Raw genomic sequence first — 21,547 nt, forward strand, 5'->3', positions numbered from 1 at the left:
TGCTCCCCAAAGATAAGCAATCTTATCCTTTCAAAATATTTTTCTATGCATTTTAATATATAAATAGTTCCAACTTTGGCATATAGTTATGCAAATGGGATCACACTATATGTACTGATATATATATGTAATGATTTCAACTTGTCCATGAATTTAGTACTTTATATATAAATTCAATGTTATTTTACAATATGCCTTGTTTCAACTTAAAAACATGAAATATAAATTTTCCAGATGATTAAATATTTTTACAATATTATTTAATAGTGGATAGTACTCTATTTTATTAATATATATATAATTTATTTAAACAATGCCATATTAATTGGGCAGAATTTCAATGTTTTGATATTATTAATGATATTTTGGTATACATTCTGATATTGTTTATCTCTGTCCATAATTACCTCCACATGATAAATTTCTAGAAATAAAATTGCTAGATCAAAATGTGTATAAATGTGTGAAAATTTTTGGTATATGAATTGCCCAGTTATCTTTAATATAGTTTGCTATCTATTTTCGATTCTAATGGTAGTATATAACCATTTTCTCCATCTTCTCATCAGCCTAGAGAATGGTAGTTTTCAAAGACAATAGACTTCTGTTATTTTTTCCTGTCTGCTTCTATAATAAAAGTTTATTCCTGATTTAAAAAAACCCACACAGCTCATTCTTTTTGTAAATTATCAATCTGGACAACTCCATTAACCGCCATCCAGATTGTCACATGGCATCTATATCACACACACTCTGAGAAAGACCCAGTATGCTAGACAGAGCTTCATCTTCATGTAAAGTCACAATAATATAACCAGAGGAATACTGTAGCACAGTGTCCCTGGGATATTCCTAGATGCATTGGTTTAGGAGTTTGGATGCTCCTAATGGCTTTATACATCACCCTGTTTGTTTTTCCTATTTTCAAGTAAACTTTGTAGTAGATTCACTTTGTTTATGAATCTAAGTAATTTTTTGGAAATGTGTCTTGCGTAAATATGTTGTCCTTAGGAACACAGTTCATTAGGTCAAGAGCATGAGAAAGAAAAGGAAATTTTATATCTTGCAAGCTAGTTGAATTAAATTTATAACAGTGACTACAACTGTGTAGCTCTGAACACTAGATGAAAATGGTATAAATACATGATAGTGCTTTTTAGTGCTCCATATCTGATCTCAGAAAAATCAGCCAGCCAACATATCTGCAACAAACATCATTTTTATGACTAAACTACCAACTAAAGAGCATATGCAACAAATGATAATACTATTTATTGTCCCGAAGAATGTTTTTTTATTCTACTCACTGCTACTCTGCTTTCTAAAGATACCCTTGGTAAACGGCTACTACATGAGCCTCTAACAGTTCATGAAAAGTATCATGCTTTCTTGCATTGTTTTGTTGTTACTACAATCACATTATTCAAGAAATACTTCCAGTTTATTAGTATTTAATAAAAGGAAGTTATTTGAAATATTGAATTTATGGTTATTCATTCAGCTTCTAATTTCTAGGCCATGTCCAATTATTAAATGAGAGCATCCTTGTTCCCAATACTAGCCTTGATTTCTAGGATTCTCAAAAGAACACCTTCTCTGGTAGGAACTTGAAAGATTCATCTAAATCTAGGTCATCTACATCCATTTTTTGGAGAGTATATTGGGTTAACTTTCAGTGTTTGATTTACACTTGTTACTTTGTCAGGACCGCATGAGGACCACATTTTTACCCTAGTAGGAAGAAAGTTGTTGCTGTGTCAAAATTGCTCTTAAAGGTTGAGAGCAGCCGCTCACGCCTGTAATCCTTGCACTCTGGGAGGCCGAGGTGGGAGGATTGCTTGAGGTCAGGAGTTCAAGACCAGCCTCAACAAGAGCAAGACCCTCTTGTCTACTTAAAATAGAAAGAAATTAGCCAGACAACTAAAAATGGAGAAAAAATTAGCTGGGTGTGGTGGTCCACGCCTGTAATCTCAGCTACTCTGGAGGTGGAGGCAGGAGGATTGATGGAGCCCAGGAGTTTGAGGTTGCTGTGAGGTAGGCTGATGCCATGGCACTCTAGCCAGGGCAACAGAGTGAAACTCTGTCTCAAAAAAAAAAAAAAAAATTGCTCTTTAGCATTTCTGAAATAAAAGTGCAACAGGCTCTTTGCCTTCCTGTTTCAGTGTCTTAAGATACTTAGAAACCATGCTGAACAAATAGGCTCATTCACTACCAATAAATAGCTGTTTAGAATTCTTCAGTGTTCATCCTTGTGTTTTCTTAGAACTACCCTCAAAATATCCATGGGGGTCCTGGCTTCCTTCCGAGAAGCTGTAATTTGCATGTTCATTTCTAGAGTCATTTAGAAATTGTTGATTTAATCTTCCATAATAAGCCTCGTTTAGTACAATAAGTTTATAATTTACCATAAAATATGAGGTATGGTTATAAGGTAACAGGACTTCTATTTTTTTAAACAATAACACTAAAACAACTAAGCCATTCAAGTTTTCTTTTTGGGTATATGTTCTTGCTGCAAGAACACCGATATTGCACAAAATGTTTTGGGAATTCCTCTTTTGGAATTATCTTTAAAGCTTGATTGTGACTGATACTATTATTCAAAAATTTTTAAACATATGGTATTTGGAAAATAGACTTGACTGAGATAAAATTTCTTGTCTCAATAAGTTCATAGTTTAATACAAAAGAAAGCGATTACATTGTTGTATGTATAGTAAAATCTGTTTGTGGACCAAAAGCAATATTATTCAGCTTAGATATCCACCGTATTTACTGGTTTAGTATGCTATGATTATGGTTATTTCAGAAACACAATTTCACCATTTAAAACAGTATGCAAGGCATTTGATTCAGGTAAATAAATTCTGGTTAATCTGCTTTAAAAAAGCAGTCGCACTACTTTAATAACATTTAACAAATTTCATCTTGTGTCTGGAGTTTCTACAGTTTGGAAATTAACGTTCAGCACCTCAATGTATTAAACCTTTCCCAGTTGCTCCTCTGGCAGCTATTGCCTTTAGGTAGAGAGTAATTGCACTAAAAAATCATGAGAGGCATTTGATTCAATGTCAATACCTAAACATAGAATGTTTGCTGCTCTCATCTTTAAAACGTCTTTGTGAGTGACAGGCAAGACAAAAGAGTGTATAGAAATTATAACATCTAATTCTGTATTTAAAAATTCTTAAACTGGAGAGAGTATTGAAGAGTTGAGAAAGTACTTAACTTCAAAACTTAAAACAATTTATCAGAAATTTTTCCTTATTGATTTTTATGCTGTCTTACATCCTCAACAGAATGCCCAATAGGAAAGGGTCAGCTAAGCTAGTAACATACAATTTCTGATGTGTATTTTCTCTTTTCCATAATGATATTGTGTAGGGAATCAGTTTTTTTAATATTCACTTCTAGTTATTTCTCCTTATTTTTCTCTACTATGTTATGCAGGAATTCAAAATGTTGGGACTTTCCATTATACAGTATTATTATGCATCCTGTAACCTCTGTAAAATTTCACTGTATACTCATGGGATATTGAGAATGCAAAAGGTGATGAAGTTTTAGTATTATTATGAAAAGCGTTTCTATCTCATGGACCCCCTGAAACGCTCTTGGGGACTCTCATAGATGCTTGGATGACACATTGAAAACCACTGTTACAGATACGTTACCAGGAAAAAGCACCTTAAAAACTAAATAAATATTTCAGTAGTTATTCAGTGATATAAATCTAAATTATGACAGTTTTATGTGATATAATATGTTTTAAAGAGCCTTGAAAGCCTCACTGCAGCTGCATACCAAAGGTTGCAAATCATCTTGAAAGTCCCTGGATTTCATTTGGGATGGATATGATTAGAGCATTTAGCTCCACAAATTTAAATCATCAAAGAATTTTTGTTGTTGTAAAAACAAACAAAAAATGAATTCCTTTTCTTTGGATTCCCATCACGTGTATTTCAAAGTATAATTATGACATGTTTCCTGTTTCTTGCCCTGATTTACTAATTTACTTCATTCTAACAAAATCATGATACTATTGCTAGGAACTGTTTTCCACTGAATTATTTTTTTCACTTCTGCACTTATGAAATTTTATTTTAACTGGTATTTTTGTATATATACATGCATGCATCTATGCAGATAAATATTTTTATAGTCATGTGTTGATAAAGATGGAATCCCAAATTCCAACACAATAGTACTTAAGTTACTGTTTTATATTGGATTGTATTATAGAAAGTGAAACTTTTATCAGCTTTATATGCTCTGTAGTCAGTCAATACAATTCTTTTTAGGCTCCCAACTTCATTTTGGGGGCATAATTACTACTTAAACTGATTTGGAAAAGTTGAGAAAACCAATTGATGTGTTTTTGGTTATATTCACCATTAGTATTTTTTTCTTTTTATTTCTGTTCTTAAATTGCATACTTGGTAATTAACAACTGGATTTTTATATCAGATAAGAGTGTTATGTCTTTTGTCATAAAGAACATCTTATTTTACATGATAACTTGTTAGTTTTTAGATCTGTTACTCTGTCAAGTGGATGTCAGAAATATTCTAGTACAACATTGTCTCATCTAATGTCATTTTAACAATAAAAAAAAGTGGCAAAAGTAAGTGGTCAAAAGCCAACAGTTTACATACTTCTGTTTTGGTAACTCCATTCTAAGAACAAAAGTAATAGAAAACATGACCCTTAGATTTGCATGAATTTCAAGGTCTAAATACTATGCATATCAAAAACTGGCATGACACAAAAAGTAATTTTATTATTTTGATAAGTAATGTATGTCATATGTCATTTTTACATGAATGGAAAAGGCAATAACAAAATATCTTATCAGTGTCCTTCATATAGTAATAGTGTTTTAAGCTCTGAACCAAAATAAATAACGTCAAATATGAACTTAATGCCTACTTTCTTATGATCAGTATGAATACTCCTGTATGAAGCTTCACAAAGTAAAGCCACCTATTCAAAAAATCAGAAATTCTAGAAGATTTAGTAATTTTAACTATCAATGTTGTATCCAAACTTAATGAGGGGTCTAGTGTATTCTAGCCACCCATTTCAGAGAGATGGGTAGCATGAACAACATACAAAACAACATGTAAAAACTATCTAATTTATGTGATAAAAATCAAAAGTGTACTTTTGAAGTGGAACACAGGAGCAAGGAGGCTGTGTGTAAACATATTTACATATGTACAGTCTCTAGCAGGAACTTTTCTCTAAAATGCATGATTCATTTATTCTTTTATTCATTCAACAAATATTTGAGTGTCTACAATATACCAGGAACTCTTCTAGGACCTGGGATGCAGAGGTGAATAAAACAAAGCCTCATAAACTTATATTCTACTGTAGGACTTCAGATAATAAAACAATTAAGTAAAGGCATAGCAAGGCAGAGAAGAAAGATAAGGAATGTGGGCAGTTCATGGAGAGTATCATTTTATGGAGGATGGTCAGAGAGTTTCTCTGGTAAAATGACATTAGAGCAGAGAATGGGTTTGAATGAAGGAGAAAATAATGCAAATATTGAGGCTAAAGAAGCATTAATTTTGCTTTAGCTAATTTTCAATTCAAAAAATAATTTTAGTCATTGCTGTGATTTGCAGGAAGACAATATAAGTAGTCAGATGAATGATTTAGCTCAGGCTAAACATCAGGCTCATAGTGACTAACCGTCTTTCCTATTACTTTGGTTCAGTCTATAGTGTTGGTGACCCCTAGAAGCTCAGTAAAAATAACTTTCTGATGTTATTTTCAATCCACTTGTGAATATCCCACATTGTCAAATACATGATGACACATTGCTTGAAGCTTTCCCCATGTACCCTGAAGCCAATGACCAGCTGCAAACTCCTCTGGCACTCGGCGTGCAGTAGTCACAAAGCCTGAGGCCAATCTTCACTCTTGATGTTTAGTTTGGCTAATAATTTGGCTTATTCCTTTCCTATTACCCTTTCAACAATAATTTTTAAGATTCAATTCCATTCTCATGATGTTTTTTCCATTTGCTAACTTCAGCTCTGGAATTGCCACATATTTGAAGAAATTATTCACTATACATAGACCTCCAAAAAACCATTGCCATGATCTCTGGTGGTCTCAAAATCATCTGAAGTGTCTCAGTGGAAATTTCTGAGAGTTTCAACCCACCTTTTCATCTTTTCTTATTTCTTAATTGCCAATATTAAGCAAATCAGTCTTATCAAGTTTTGTTCTTTTTTAATTATTAGAATCAATCTAATATTCCTTTTATTACTTTTATTGCACATATACAGTATTCCTGCTACATTCTTACTTATTTACTTATAACATTGCTTCTTCAGAAGATCATGTTCAGAATGCCAAAAATTCAGGCTTTCAAATGAATTTCTGTAATTTTTGTAAAAAATAAATGAGATATTGAATATATATGTATAACAGAATTTGACACTTAAAATGTCACTGAACTTTGAAAAGAGCTAGACCCATACTAAGGTATGTATTAATATTTACCTTTACTCCGCAATTTTTGCATTATTGTTGTTGAAGATGGACATTACATATTAGATTACCTGGCTTTTATATTGTATTATGCATGTTTGAAAGTAATATAAACATTATGTATTTGTGTTTTATTTCCTGAATTCTATTTCCTATAGAATAACATAGAATGTAAAGATTTTTCTGTATTTCAAGAAATTCTTAATCATGTCACACAATGTTAAAAAATCTCAGAAGTTCAAGAAATGGGCTTTTGCTACCGAATGGGTCATTTGTCTCTGATCGCTTGTGTTAGTCAACATCTGCTGAAACTATTTTCTTAGTGGCTTTTAGATTTGAACTCCTGGGGATTAGAATAGATGCTTCACTGTGAGTCCTCTTGGATCGCCCTTCACCTTGCTGTCTAGAGTGAATGAAGTTTAGTCCCTGACAATAGATAGTTGCTAAATCCCTTTGCCAAATGATTTATTTCTATAGTTCCACTGTTAACCTGAGAAGCCAATATTTGCCTCTAGGTTAAATACTCAATTACTTAGGGTTTACCCAGATAAACTCTCCAAAGTCCTTTGTCACTCTAAGTATGACCTGACAGAGCTCGCAGTCAGGGAATGTGAACTATGAATCAGCAAAGCTTTCCCTACATCAGCTGGGAGACATTTGTGTATATAATTAGAAAAAAAAAATTGGGACAGATATGAGACATTATGCCTCAATGTCCAGAGATTTCAGCAATTACACTCCTTCTCTTTAGAAATCAAGACTTGAAGCTTCTCTAGCCCGTAGTGAATGAGCTGATTTCAGTTAAGCTCCTGAAAAATTCAGGCTTTTAGCCAAATGTCTCATTTGAGCTGTCTAAATTCATTAAGCTTACAGAACTGAATTGCAGAATCTTTCACAAACAGGTTTGCTGTGTGGTTCCTATTGTAACTGGTGTTTCTGCACAAAGTGAACAAGGTTTTAGACTCCAACTAATCCTGGAGTGGAATTTAGCAATTATGTAATGCATCTGTCCAGAGAATTGCTAGCCTCTTTACTTGCAGCACTTCATTCATCCCTTTTAACTTTTCTGTAGAATTCTATAGAAGTAAATCCAGGTATGACACCCAAATAGATATGCAGTTAGTCCAAAGTTAGTCTATCTTTAAGAGTCCAAAATAATTAACACTGAAAATGTCAGCATCCTTGATATTCAGGTAGGTTTAAGATAGAAATTTGAAAGTTGAAAGAGTTGAGGTTCATAAGTCAGCAAACCTGTTAAGCTGTTAGAGATCAAACTTAGCATAAAGTCAAGTTTTATATTCCGTGTGACCCTTAGCCTATGAATTAAAAGAGAGCTGAGCAGAGAAGTTAAGAAACTTGGCTAAAATTAAATATGATTGTCAAAGCTGAGCCCGAAGCCAAGACTCCTGATTCTTCCTAAACGTCAGAATTTAAATAGAACAAGTGACCAGATCTCCCTATGCATTCCCAATTACCGAGTTATACATAGGTAAGACATCAGAGCTGAGAGGAAGTGGCGCTGGGTTTGGCATTGTAAATACAGGGAGCGAACATTAACTTCTGATTTTAAGTCTGAATTGGAGGTCCCTCTGCAATTGAGGTTTTAGATGCACTCCATATGCTGTGATTCTGGGCTTGCTCCAAGCAATTGGAAACTTTTCTCAAATACGTAAATATATTTGGGGAACTTACATGTGGATATAGAGACCAGCTCAAGTAAATGCTTCATTTTACAATCTGTTTAAATATGGTACAAAACCCCCACATCTTCATAAATAATTTTTATGGTAACTAGCTGTGCTTTTATAATATTCTGAGTGCCTAGTAACATTTTACCAACCAAAATTTAAATCACCAACCAATTTCAAGGTTTTAGCTCATCAATAAAGTTGCATTCGAACAGTTTTGCTGTGGCAGGAAAGATTATGTCATACAATGACAGCATTTTCTCATCAAATCCAAATGTTTGTGTACCCCACTGAAGGATGTATTTGGCAGTTATTTGAAAAGCATCTAAATTTTAAAATGTCTTTCACGTGTGTGAACTGGGAGAGTAATTTCTAAACCTGAAATTAAAAAAAAACACAACAACAACAAACATGCAATATGATCTAGAATTTGTTGAGGTGGGAGATGGAGAAAGAATTTGTGTGGTCACAATTAGGAGCAGAAATATGCATAAGTTTTACGATGAATTGCTTGTAGGAAATTTAGTGAGTCAGACTCCTGTATATTCAATTTATTTTAGTTTGATAGTCTCATAACTACAGATGCTCGGCTTAAATGCAGTGAGCCTTATTATAAAGTGTGACTCAATTAAAATTTATGGTCCCAGCTTCTTCTTTTACCCATATTTCAGAAACAAATTGGGCCCTTAAGGACTCTTATCCAATGTCTCCCTATGCCAATAACATTTATATTTTTGTAGCTGTAGATAGTGTTTTCTCTTGGAGTAAGCACTCATATCTTACCAAAATGCTTGGTCAATAATGCCTCCATGTAATAAAAAAGTTGATGCTTAATTTACATAGTTAATATCTCATTTTCAAAAAAAGAAAAGGAAAGGAAAACAAGCAAAGAGAAAGAAAGGAGAAAAGTAAATAAAACATTAAAACATAGAAGGAAAATCTAGAAGGGATATTGTTACATTATGAAAACTCAGATAGTAGAAGATTAGCTCTGGTGAACTTGACCCTTGCTTTTCTTTGTTAAAGCTATGTCCTAGGACAGGTATAAAAGTATTCCTAGAAAGTGTGAACATGGTGGGAAAAAAGTTGCTTCCACTTAGTCTATATAAAATCCCAGGTAAATCCTGGACCTCATTTGAAATACTGTGATCAAGGCTTGTCAGACAACATTTAGAGCAGTAGTTCTCAACTGGGGATGATTTTGGGCCCCCAGGGGATATTTGTTACTGTCTGGAGGGATTTTTGGCTGAGGCAACTAGGGGAATGCTAATGTAATCTAGATGATAGAGGCCAGGGGAGTCGTCAGACTTCCTGTAATACATAGGACAGATCCCACAGTGAAGAGCCATCTGGAGTGAAAGGTCAACTGTGCTCCTCCAGAGAAACCTTGCTCTGTAGCCACCCACCAGGTGTAAAGAATGGGAGGGGGAATCAAATGTCTCTCTCAGGTACTTTCTAATTTCTCCTACCCACACTGGACTGCAGTTGCATGGGACAATGTAGAATACATAGCTGTTTGTGAAAAAATGTGCCACAGGCTAGCTATTTGCCATTAGGCTTCCTAGAGTGTTGAACTATGAGCTATCACAAACATAATGCGACAAATCGTAAGCCTTTTATGCCTGTAAAACTTTTATTTTCATTTGGTTTTGTTTGAACACTTGAAATTGCTGAATCTCTCCCCTCCAACTAGCTCTAAATTTCAAATTTGATGTTTTATTTTCATTTTATTAAGACATCATGGAGTAAAATCATACATAGATATATACTCCTAGCAGATAAATAGGTCAGATGTTTTCGGTCAGCTTATAAGTCTTAGCCATGCCCAATTCTTTTGTTTTAAAACTTAACTTAATTTAATTATGCAAATGAATGGAGTAATATTCATGTGTGTACACTAAAGTTATTTTTAATTATTCATGGTATTTTTAGGTTGGTAAAGTACCCAAAATATTAATATTGAAGCAGTTGATTTAGAATGTGTATTGTTTACAGAGTTAAATGAAAAGCTTCATAACATTCTGCAAACTCTAAAATACTTAATCCGTACAACATCCTGTGACATGTTTTCATGATTTTATTGATACTGTAAAAAAATTAACACTCAATGAATCTTATATTTACTATCATTCTGGAGTCAGTAAAATGTTTTATTGGAACAGCATTATTAAATAGCATGAGGGGAAAGAGAAGGGCATCAGAAAATAGGATGAATTTTTTAAAAAAGAAATTATTATGCTATGTATTGGCTTATTTTTACTTCATATTTACAGACATTCTGAAAAACTATATTTAACTGATTACCATTTGAAAATAAATTGCACATTTTAAAATGCTTAAAATTACCAAAGATCTTTAGTAAAATCTACTACTCTATGAAATAATAAATCATATTTTCACTTGACAGAATAAAACACTCTTTTACAAGAAAAAAGATGTTGTAAACAGGAGAGATAGAAAATAAGACTCATGTTTTAGACTGTGGGAATGCACAGATGAAGGGGGAAAGGTTGTTAGTCCTTTGGACACTCCAGTCTAGGCAGGATAATAGAGCAGGAGAAGGATCACAGAAGACAGTGTGACCAACTCTGCCTGGAGGATTCCCAAATGTTCCAGCAATGAGTTCACATTTGACCAGGATGTTCAAATAAGAACTTTACCAGATACAGAAGGCAGGAAGGGAAAAAGTCTCCCAAGAAAAAAGAACATGTCTATAAGAAGACAGCATGTGCTTAGGAGAAGAGGAATTCATTTAAATCAATGAGCATTTGTTGAATGCCCACGCTGTCCATTTGCCAAGATGGTATCTCAAGAAGACAATTGCTCTCTACAGTGAGCACAGCCTCACCCCCATGAGTTAATGCTCTTTATCTTCAACTTTATAATCTATTCAGTCTTTCATAACCTTATGATTTCAAATTATAGTTTGAACATAGTACTTTTATTTATGGCAATGGATATGACAAGAACTACTACGACTACTTTACTAGTGTCAAATATGAGTTTGAAACTAGAATGTTGAATTTAAAGCATTTGTAATAATGTACATATTCATCCTTCCTTAAATTTCATAATAATCTCACCTGTAGTTTAGTTTTTTAATTTCAAATAAAGTGTGTACGGTGTTGGTTTTTCTTGTATTTAAAGCCGGAGTGACTTGATGTTGTTTGCCATCATTAGATAAGAAATTTTTAAAAAAATATTCTTTTTAGTCTGATTTATTTTTAGCAACAATTGCTAAATTTTCATAGTACTTTGTAGTTAACAATGAGCTTTCCCTTATATCCTCATTTAATTTGTTATATCAATAGTAAATATATATTAACCAATTAAAGGAAACTAAAAAGAAAGGGCAGAACATTTATTGAACACTATTAAGGATCAGACACTTTATTAGTTGCTTTACACACTTTATAAATCTATTACCAATGACAAAATTTCCCTAAATATAATAATGAATAATCCTCAATCCTCATTATCTTCCTGATATTCTCAGTGGTGGAAGGCATCTCTGACAAAATGACTGGCTAGGGAAGAGATGAGAGTCTTAAATCTGTGATTAGTATTCCAATTCTTGGAGCTGAATCAATCAGCTAAAAAGCTACCTGGAAGCAGATAATGAAAGTTCTCTAATGAGAAGACTAAACGTTTCATGAATATTGAATAAACTCTGGGTTAAAAAACTATCTAGAGGCTTCAACAATAACATTGGGCAAAGATAAACACTCATTCACATCTTCTTCTAAATAAAGAGTTTAAATTAGCCCCAGCTATTCTTTTAGAATGAGTTGTATGGGTATCATATATGAAAATATGAATGAAGGATTTTCTAGTAATAATTCAAATAAATATGTTTGCTTTTAAATATATGAGCTCGCTAAACTGTAAACTGTAAACTGTAAACTGTAAACTTACAGTTTACAGTTCTGGCCAGTAAGGAAAAGAACTAGGAAGCGAAAATCTTGATCAATGGAAGTATCTGGATAAGTTAAAGAAACATTTAAAACTTTTAAAACTGCTTTCATTGTTGAGCTGATTGAGTGCCACTTACTTTTTGTGTGTTCCTAATAACATGTTCAGTATAAGATTTAAAAAAACCCAAATTGCCCCACTTCATCATGCTTCTCATAACGACAACAACCCAAACCTTGACATAGTTATGAACCAGAGGAAAGCTTAAGTTAAAAACCTGAATGACAAGTAAAAAGCCATAACCTACATTTCCAAAGCTAGAAAATCTAGTAGCAAGAGGCCTTTGTCATTTCATAGGTAACTACTGTGCAATGTGACCAACATACTTTTTCACAAAGTAGCACACAGTGATCTGAAAGCCATAATATTTTTGTTAAAAATTAATTCAAAGTTAAAGATAGCGTAAAGGTCACTTGATCAGCAAGCAAGTTTCATAAATTATTGTATTGAAAGGTTTGGAGTTGTTATTCTAACAACAATGTGTGTGGGTGTGCGCATGTGTGTGTGTGTGTGTGTGTTTGGCAGGCTACAACAATTACTAAACATATCAGGAAGAGAACAGAATTCAACATTTCCCCAATTCTCTGCACAGTTCCATGCATTCTTAATGACCCAATGTGAGCCCTACCTCTTTCAAAGATCTGGCAGCACTTTTCTCTGAACAGCTCACTTGTGTTAAAACACCGGAGAGAAGTGTTCAGTTTTACTGAGTTAGTTCCAATCTTATCACTCTCTCATCCAAAATAAAATTTCCCAGGTATCATCTGTGATTAAATACTAATTTGACATTTTTGCTTCCTCTCTATTATATTTGTTCTCATCAGAAACTTCTTCTGAAGCATACATTTTTCACCTCTGTGCTTTGATTTAAGCCATTCTGCTCGGAATGTGGGAGGGTTAAGCTAATGTTTCTTGACTCCTTACTATAATATGTACCGGAACAATGCTAAAGATTTTCCTGAAATGTGTCATTTAGCCCCACAACAATATTATGAATCAGTACTATTACTTTCCCAAATAACAAATGAGGAAATTCAGGCAAAATGAGGTTTAATGACTTATCTCCTAAGCTGCAGCTGCCAATCCCTCTCTGTAAAGCACCATATTGCCTCTTGTGAGCATGACTTCAAATCCAGTGACATACTATGAGGTGCAATATCAATGGAACAAATTTTCATGAATATGGCTTAAGATTTTGCTGATGTGAATTCTTTGAAATATCTATCCTTTTTTTCTTCCTTTTTTTAATTTTTATTTTTAATTATTATGGACACCATAATAGTGGGAGATAAATATTATAAACAATTGATCTCGTGGAGACAGTGGGATGACAGTCACTAGAGGCTGGGAAAGGTAGCGGGGAGTGGTAGGGATAAAGTGGGGATGGTTAATGGGTACAAAAATATAGTTAGATATAATGAACAATATTTGATAGCACAACAAAGTGACTATAATCCACAATAAGTTAGGGTATACTTTAAAATAATTAAAAGAGTAGAATTGGAATGTTCCTAACACAAAGAAATGCTAAATGCCTGAGGTGATAGATACCCCTTTTTTTCTTCTATCAAAAATTGCACTCATCTTTCAAGTGACTTCACTTGAAACTGATGTCTCTTAATTCACAAGTGATCCAAGTCTCTCTAGGGAAAATCTTGGCTCCATGCTCCATATCCACAGTGGCTTCCATTACTGCCTTGCTGCTCAGTGTCAAGTCCATGGATCAGCAAGATCAGCATGGCCTGGAGTTTGTCAGAAATGTAAACACTGGCTACACACTGAGCCTCCTGAATCAGAATTTTTAGTTTAATAGGAGTGAGCCCTTGATGATGTACATGCACTGTAAAGTTTGAAAAGCAATGCACGAGATACATATATTTCTGTATTCAGTGATTCACAGCAACTAATTATTATCTCTATTTGCCTAAAAATTTCCAAACCAAAGAACCAATATGTTACTTACAATTTTCTTACCCAGAGTATTACCCATATAGTGTAATACTCCCTATATGGTTGAAAATTGGTACATCTTTATTACACGTATTTATTGAACTGAGAGCAAATGCCATAGAAGTTATACTTTTATATCTCTCATAATTCATAAAAGCAATATTACTCTCCTCTAGACTGTAAGTTCTGAGAATGTAGTTTTAATATCTATCTGGTTCATATGGTGCCTGCCTAGTACATGGAAGGCACTTCAATGATTAATGATGGAATGAGGCACTCAATAAATTAATCAAGATAATTAATATATTAAAGAGAGTTTTTTTAAGTATACTTTATTTTGAGTTTATCTAATTACCAAATGCCTATGAATACTTAGGTGCCAACAATTGGTTTAAGTTATTTGCAAATATTAATATTGACTTATTCACATTCTAAACTTTGATTGCTTGGTCAAGCATAAATCTATGTTAAATCAATAAAGGTTGATTTGTGATACTTCTTTCAATTCTAACGTATGTCATATCATTTCTACTTCAGGTCGTTTTGTTGCAGATGATTAATGTTCTGTAGTTGATATAAAATGTCAATATTTAAATATTTTTCTATTTTTTTTCCTTTTCTGATTTTAAAATCCCTCTAAATTGTTTGGAAGTGAATTTTGCTGTAAATGGTATGCTACTCCTAGTCGGTATAAAAACAGAATAACTTCAATATATTTTAGCAGAAACTCATATTCCATTTCAGAACATAAATACCTTGACAAACTCTGTCAAATTTCAGATTATGTTATATATATTATATTTTCTATACATTGCTCATTTACATTAAAATGATTTTATATTCAAAGGGAGGAAAGATTCCTATCCGGTGGACATCACCAGAAGCTATAGCCTACCGTAAGTTCACGTCAGCCAGCGATGTATGGAGTTATGGAATTGTTCTCTGGGAGGTGATGTCTTATGGAGAGAGACCATACTGGGAGATGTCCAATCAGGATGTAAGTATTTTTAGGCTATAAATTATGGGTTCAGATTAAAAGATCAAGCTGTGTAAGGAAGTGGAGCATAATGAAACCAGGTGGCTCCTAGTTTGTGACATTGAAATAGAATATTTAGCAGAAGTGAAACTGTTTCCATGTACTGCAAGGATATTAATGGAAATGCTCTTAGAGGTATACTCATTTCCTTCAAGCAGGGGTTTAGAAATGAGACAAAAGAAAACATTTTAATAAGAGTGTGAAGAAATAAGTGACCAATAAGATAAACCCATAGATTCTGATGCACTTAAAGTTTGAAAACCACTGCTTTATATGACATAAAAATACAGATGAACTGATAGTTGCTTAGTTGTACAACACAAAGGATTTTACCAAAGGAAGTTACTATGATTTGGAAGGGATTATTTGAACTGTGGCATAACTAAAATCTGTATACTAATTTTCTCTACATTCATTCATATATTCCATTCATAGAGATCTATATAATCAAATAATGCTTTCTTTATAACACCAAATTTCCTATATCATTGAACATTTCTTTTTATTTTAATCTAAAAAAGATCTTTACAAACTCTTCTGTCCTAAATTCACTTTCTCTCTTTTAATATGCCTTTACATAACATTTTAAAGCATGAATAATTTCTTATTTATTTGATAAGCTGTTATCTTTTTAGGCAATTTAAAATGAGAACTATTTAACCTAACTTTAAAATATGAATTAGTGTGCCCTGCCCATGAAGTAGAGTAAGTCTTACTTCTTAAGTCCCTGGAAACTTTGCTTCTCACACAGGTAATTAAAGCCGTGGATGAGGGCTATCGACTGCCACCTCCCATGGACTGCCCAGCTGCCTTGTATCAGCTGATGTTGGACTGCTGGCAGAAAGACAGAAATAACAGACCTAAGTTTGAGCAGATTGTTAGCATTCTGGATAAGCTTATCCGGAATCCCGGCAGCCTGAAGATCATCACCAGTGCGGCAGCAAGGTGACATATCAGACTTTGTTTCATGCACTTACTCTGAAATTCATGTGTTTGCTATCTCCAGGGTGTTAATTTTTTCCTCCTACTCTCCAAATGCATTCTTTGAAACCTATATTACACAAAACTAGGGCAATGTCTTCTCCTTTTCTTTTTTTAATCTTTAGAAGGAATTCTCTTGCTGCTTAATAGTAATGATGAGAAATTCTGAGATATTTTTAACTTCCATTTTGACTACAAATGATTCTACATTCATGCATAAATTTTTGAGAAATAGAAATGCTGGACACATACCTTCTTTTCACTTTCCATGATTAAAGAAGTCCTGATTCATTCCTCATTTAAAATAAAGCAAATATATATATATATATATATATATATATTTTCAAAATATTGCACCAGCTAGTAGAATGCAAATTCCCCCCACTTAATTACACAAATACTTGTTTAATCCCTATTGGGTACCAAATACTCTGCTAGACCCTATAGAAGATAAAACTAACAGTAAAATAAAGTCAATGCCCCTGTACAGCAATATAAATGTAAATATATCACAGTTATAATGCAATCCAGAATGAACACTGTATTAAATTTTAAGGTTATTATTCTCAGTTAAGAATCACTAGTTCTCTTAGTGGTTATGAAGAATGCGAATTACACTGCATCTACAAAGTGTAATGGAAGAAATAGGGAAAAAGAGATGAATTTTGTCAGGAACATATGAGAAGAAAAGAAGTGTTAATGTATTTGACATATCTGAGAGAAATTAAAGGTGGACCTATCTTATTTAATAATTTAGTTTTCATTGTATATTTAAGACTAAAACAGTTGTTTTATATTTTGATGATGCATGTTCTTACAGGCTTTTACTTTTTCTTTCTGATTTACATGAGTACACGTAAATCATAGTATATATTTCATGCTTTTGAAAGCATTCCTCCTGACAACTAGAGAAAGAAGCACTTCAAACCTATTTGGGACTTCCCAGCTATGTGACCACTCACTCAGGGGCTTGAAGACTAGTGAGTCCAATAATATCTTGATTGTACAATGGAGTTTTCTCAGTAATGATCACTTGTGGGCTATTCTACGTTCTTTGCAAGTTGCTTCTCAACATATATTCTTAACTGGGATGTTTCTAGTTTTCATTAATAATATCCTTCCCTGTAGTTTCCATTGCTACAAAGTACAGTGACTAAAGCTTGCATTCCATGCATGTGGAATTACTTGGTTTTCACCTTAGGTTCTCTCTTTAAAGATCAAGCAGTATGTATATATATGTATGTGTGTTTGTGATTTAATATATAGATACATTAAAAGTTCAATTTATTATGCTTTAAAAGTATCAGATTTTCTAAAAAGATCAATCAACCATATTTAATGCAATATTTCAAGCAATCAAAATTAATGCCCCCAATCCAAAATGAATAAAACATGGAAATTTTAAACATTTAAATATTTTTTTATCCATTCATTTGTCAATGGACACCAAGATTGATTCCATATCTTGGCTTCTATGAACAATGCTGCAATGAACATAATGGTATAGATATCTCTCTGAAATATTGATTTCCATTCCCTTGGATATGTACCCAGAAGTGGGATTGCTGGATCATACGTTGGTTCTATTTTTAGTTATTTGAGGACCCTCCATACTGTTTTCCATATGGCTGTCCCAATTTACACTCCCACATTCTCACTGACACTTGTTATCTTTAAACTCTTTGATGATACCACCCTAACAGGTGTGACTTGATATCTCCTTGCGGTTTTAATTTGCATTTCCCTTTCTCTACATCCTCACTAACACTTATCTTTAGAGTTTTTGGTAATAACCATCCTTATGGCTGTGAGATGACATCTCATGGTGGTTTTGATTTTCATTTCCCTAATGATTAATGATGTTGAGCACTTTTACATATACTTATTGGTCATTTCTATGTCTTACTTGGAAAAATGCCTATTCATGTCCTTTGTCCATTTTTTTTCATCAGGTTATTTGTTTTTATGCTATTGAGTTGTATGAGTTACTTATATATTTTGGATATTAGCCACTTATCAGATATATAATTTGTAAATATTTTCTCCCCTTCTGTGGATTGTCTTGTTGTTTTGTTGATTATTTCCTTTGCTGTGAAGAAAAATTTTAGCTTGCTATAGTCACTTGTTTATTTTTGCTTTGGTTGTCTGTGCTTTTGGTGTCACATCCACAAAACTTGCCAAGACCAGTGTCATAGAGCTCTCTCTCCATGTTTGCTTCTAGGAGTTTTATATTACCAAATTCCACATTTATCCATTTTGAGTTGATTATATTGAGCACATATTACCCAGTTTTTACATTTATATTTGAGCAAGATGAATAAGGAGAATCTGAACCAAAGCCTTAATTTCAGTATGGAAATAACATTTGCGGTCATTAAGATTGAATATAGTAACAGATCCTTATATAAAACTATCTATAACATATCCCATAAGGACAAATCTCTATCCTAAACTTCACACAGACTGTACAGACCTTTTTGAAATCCACCTGACAGTTTAACAACCAACAGGATAAGAAACCTGTCCTTCCCTGAGCCATACGGTCCTCATTTTGTTCCCTAAACCCATTTCTTTTGATCTTTACACAATTGTAATCATAGCAAAGAGAAACATCTTTTCAACTCTTTCCCTCTCATAAAAAAGACATCTACATCATTTTCACAGGACGGTATTATCAATATAAAGCTAACTCATGAAACATAATGTAGGGATATTTAACAAAAGTTTTATGGAGGAAAATAGTCTTAATATTAAATCATAGTATGTCAGGATATGTCCTAGCATCTAAACTTTAATATACATCCATAATTTACTTTTCCATTCTTATTGAAATACATTGAATACTTTTTTCCTGATATATATTCTTTAAGATCTGAACTAATTCAATGTATTTCATCACAAGACATAATTTCAGGGAAAATATAAACATTTTTCCAGGAAGTGCCATCTATCTTAATTGACTAAATATAAAAGTTTAGGCAATAGTATTAACATTTTTACTTATTGTCCTTATAACATACAGCAGGTGATATTTTGCCATTATGAATTTATTAACAACCTCACATTAATATGCAACAATGTCAAGAATTTTTTCCTTTAGAAAATTTGCTTTTTACTCTGGATTATTTCATATGCTTTTTACTCAATGATTATTTCATCCTTTTATAACTGATTAAACTCATTCTTCCCTTTAATTTTTCACTGATGTTCTAAGCAGGTCAAATACTTATTGAGAAAATACAAAGTTATTAGATGGGAACTTTCAACAGCAAAATAAAAATTCAATGGCACCTGTACCTTCTTTTCTCTAATTATAAAAGGATACTCTGATTTCTACTTGTCAGGTGCAAATCTTCTACTCTCCCTATCTCCCTTTCTCCTCTCTTTCTCCGATGTATCCAGGCTCTTTCTTTCTGCAGGATCATTGCCATAGAAATATACTCTACCATGTTGTTTCTCACATTTTCCTCATGATAAGAATCATCTGGGGAACTTATTGGGCACACAACTATCAAGGTCTATCCTAAGCTTCTGATACTCAGAATATCTAGGAAAGGAGCATGGGATTTGGATGTTTGATTAAAAACTAGAGGTGATTTTTTTCATCAGGAGAATTTAGGAGATACTGCTTGTCAATAACACCTCTTCTGGTGCCCCACTTTTGCCAACTACTTCCCTATTTCTCTAACATTCTTCACGGCCAAACTTCTCAAATAATAAACTTACAAATTTATAAACTCAATATTCTGAAAATTTATCTTTCCAGTTTCTCCTGTTAGCCTGATCCTTACACTGTCCTCCTAATTTAGTCAAATACATCAGCACCTACTCATTTGCCCAACCAGGAATTGGGGCAACTCTTGACACCTCTTTCTTGCCTCCCACACATTGATCCAGATAATCAATCTCTCCCCCTTCCCACTGCAAATACTCTCTTCTCTTCCATGACTGTTTTCCCTTTAGACCTGGACCATCACACTGGCCTCCCAACTTCCCCTGCTTTCACTGTTGCCCACCTCCAAACATCTTTCTCCATAGCTTTCAGAATCTTCCTATGAAACATATATGATATCATTTCAGTCACCTGTTCATAATGAATTTTGAATTCCCATTATACTTAGAAAAGAATCTAGTCTACGTTTGATAGCTTATAAAGCCCTGCTTCTCTGATGCCATTTATTTTATTCAAATGTTCATTTATTCTTATTTTTAATAACTATTTATTATATGCCAATCTACCAAGTGGAAGGTACTGTATAGACTTTGGAGAACAATGAAGATGACAAATACGGTTTCTGCCATCCTGCAACTTACATTATAGAAGAAGTACAATAAACAATAGACAAGTACAGATCAGAGAAAGGAAAAATTAGATGGTTATGATATACAGTAAAGGAGTAGTTGGGAAAGAGCTCTCTGAGGAGATGATGTTTGAGCTGAAACCTGAAGGAAGAGAATGAGGCAGCTGTGCAAAGACCACCTCTGTCCCAATAAAGAAAGTATTCTTAGCATAGGATAAAAAAACCTGTGAATACCTTGAGATGAGAAAGAGTTTGGAGAGTTCTAGGAAGTAGCAAAGGACAATATGAAGAGTAAGAGGGAAAGGAAGAGTCTGTCATGAGTCTAAGGAGAAAAACAGAAGCCAGAGCACTTGAGGCTATGCAGGCTATGGGGAAGACTTTGAAATAGCTTTCAAATGCATGAGGAATCCATTAAGGCATTTGAAGCAGAGAAGTAAGATTATTTGATTTATATGACTGCTTTGTAGTGGGAGGAGCAAAAGTAGGAGGAGGCAGGGTCATTTTAATCTTTCAACTTGTGCCACTTTTACTTAAAAAATACTCTAACCTCAGTGGCCACTTCTGGTTCCTTAAAAAAACAAAAGCATTTCTGAAGATCCTAACACATATTCCCCTTGCTCAGATTCTCCTCCACCCCCTTCTTCTTCAAGGAAGCAGTTTACACATGTATTTATTTGTTTCTCTGGCAACATCAGAGAAATAAAGTTTAACACCATTATTCTTTTACAGAGCATCATATTGTTGTTCTTCATCCTTATTTCAATTCTGTTTTCTCTGTGTGTGTGTGTGTGGACTTTTTAAGTATCCATTCTTCCAATAAACTCATCCTTTGAGATCAGATGCCATGCTTCCCTTGTATTTCCAGTGCTAAGTTGGCCGTGGAAACTCAATAAATATCTGCTAAATACATGAGTAAATATTTGCTGACATCATTAGTAACTTTTCATTTCAACAAGCACAATTTTTAGGAAAAAAATTCTAATATGTTTCTATTTATTAACAGATTGTTTTAAGACATCAGTCATATGGTAAAAGCTTAAAACCATTTTACTATGTGTCCCTTTCTTTCAACTGAACTCTGGAAATAAACACTGAAAGAACAATAAGAACTA

At 33.4% G+C, this 21,547-nt stretch overlaps 1 protein-coding gene across 2 annotated transcripts in view; it reads left to right on the top strand.

Annotated features, from left to right (window-relative positions):
- EPHA3 (EPH receptor A3) overlaps window positions 1-21,547 on the top strand; it is a 326,476-nt gene that overhangs the window by 286,535 nt on the left and 18,394 nt on the right. For both annotated transcript variants that reach the window (XM_069472465.1, XM_069472466.1), the window contains exons 14-15: window positions 14,965-15,114; window positions 15,905-16,098. In XM_069472465.1, the coding sequence (XP_069328566.1) occupies window positions 14,965-15,114; window positions 15,905-16,098 (344 nt within the window). The remainder of the gene's footprint in view (window positions 1-14,964; window positions 15,115-15,904; window positions 16,099-21,547) is intronic.

Source organism: Eulemur rufifrons, chromosome 7 (assembly GCF_041146395.1).
Source record: "Eulemur rufifrons isolate Redbay chromosome 7, OSU_ERuf_1, whole genome shotgun sequence".
In the NCBI taxonomy this organism is placed as follows: domain Eukaryota; kingdom Metazoa; phylum Chordata; class Mammalia; order Primates; family Lemuridae; genus Eulemur; species Eulemur rufifrons.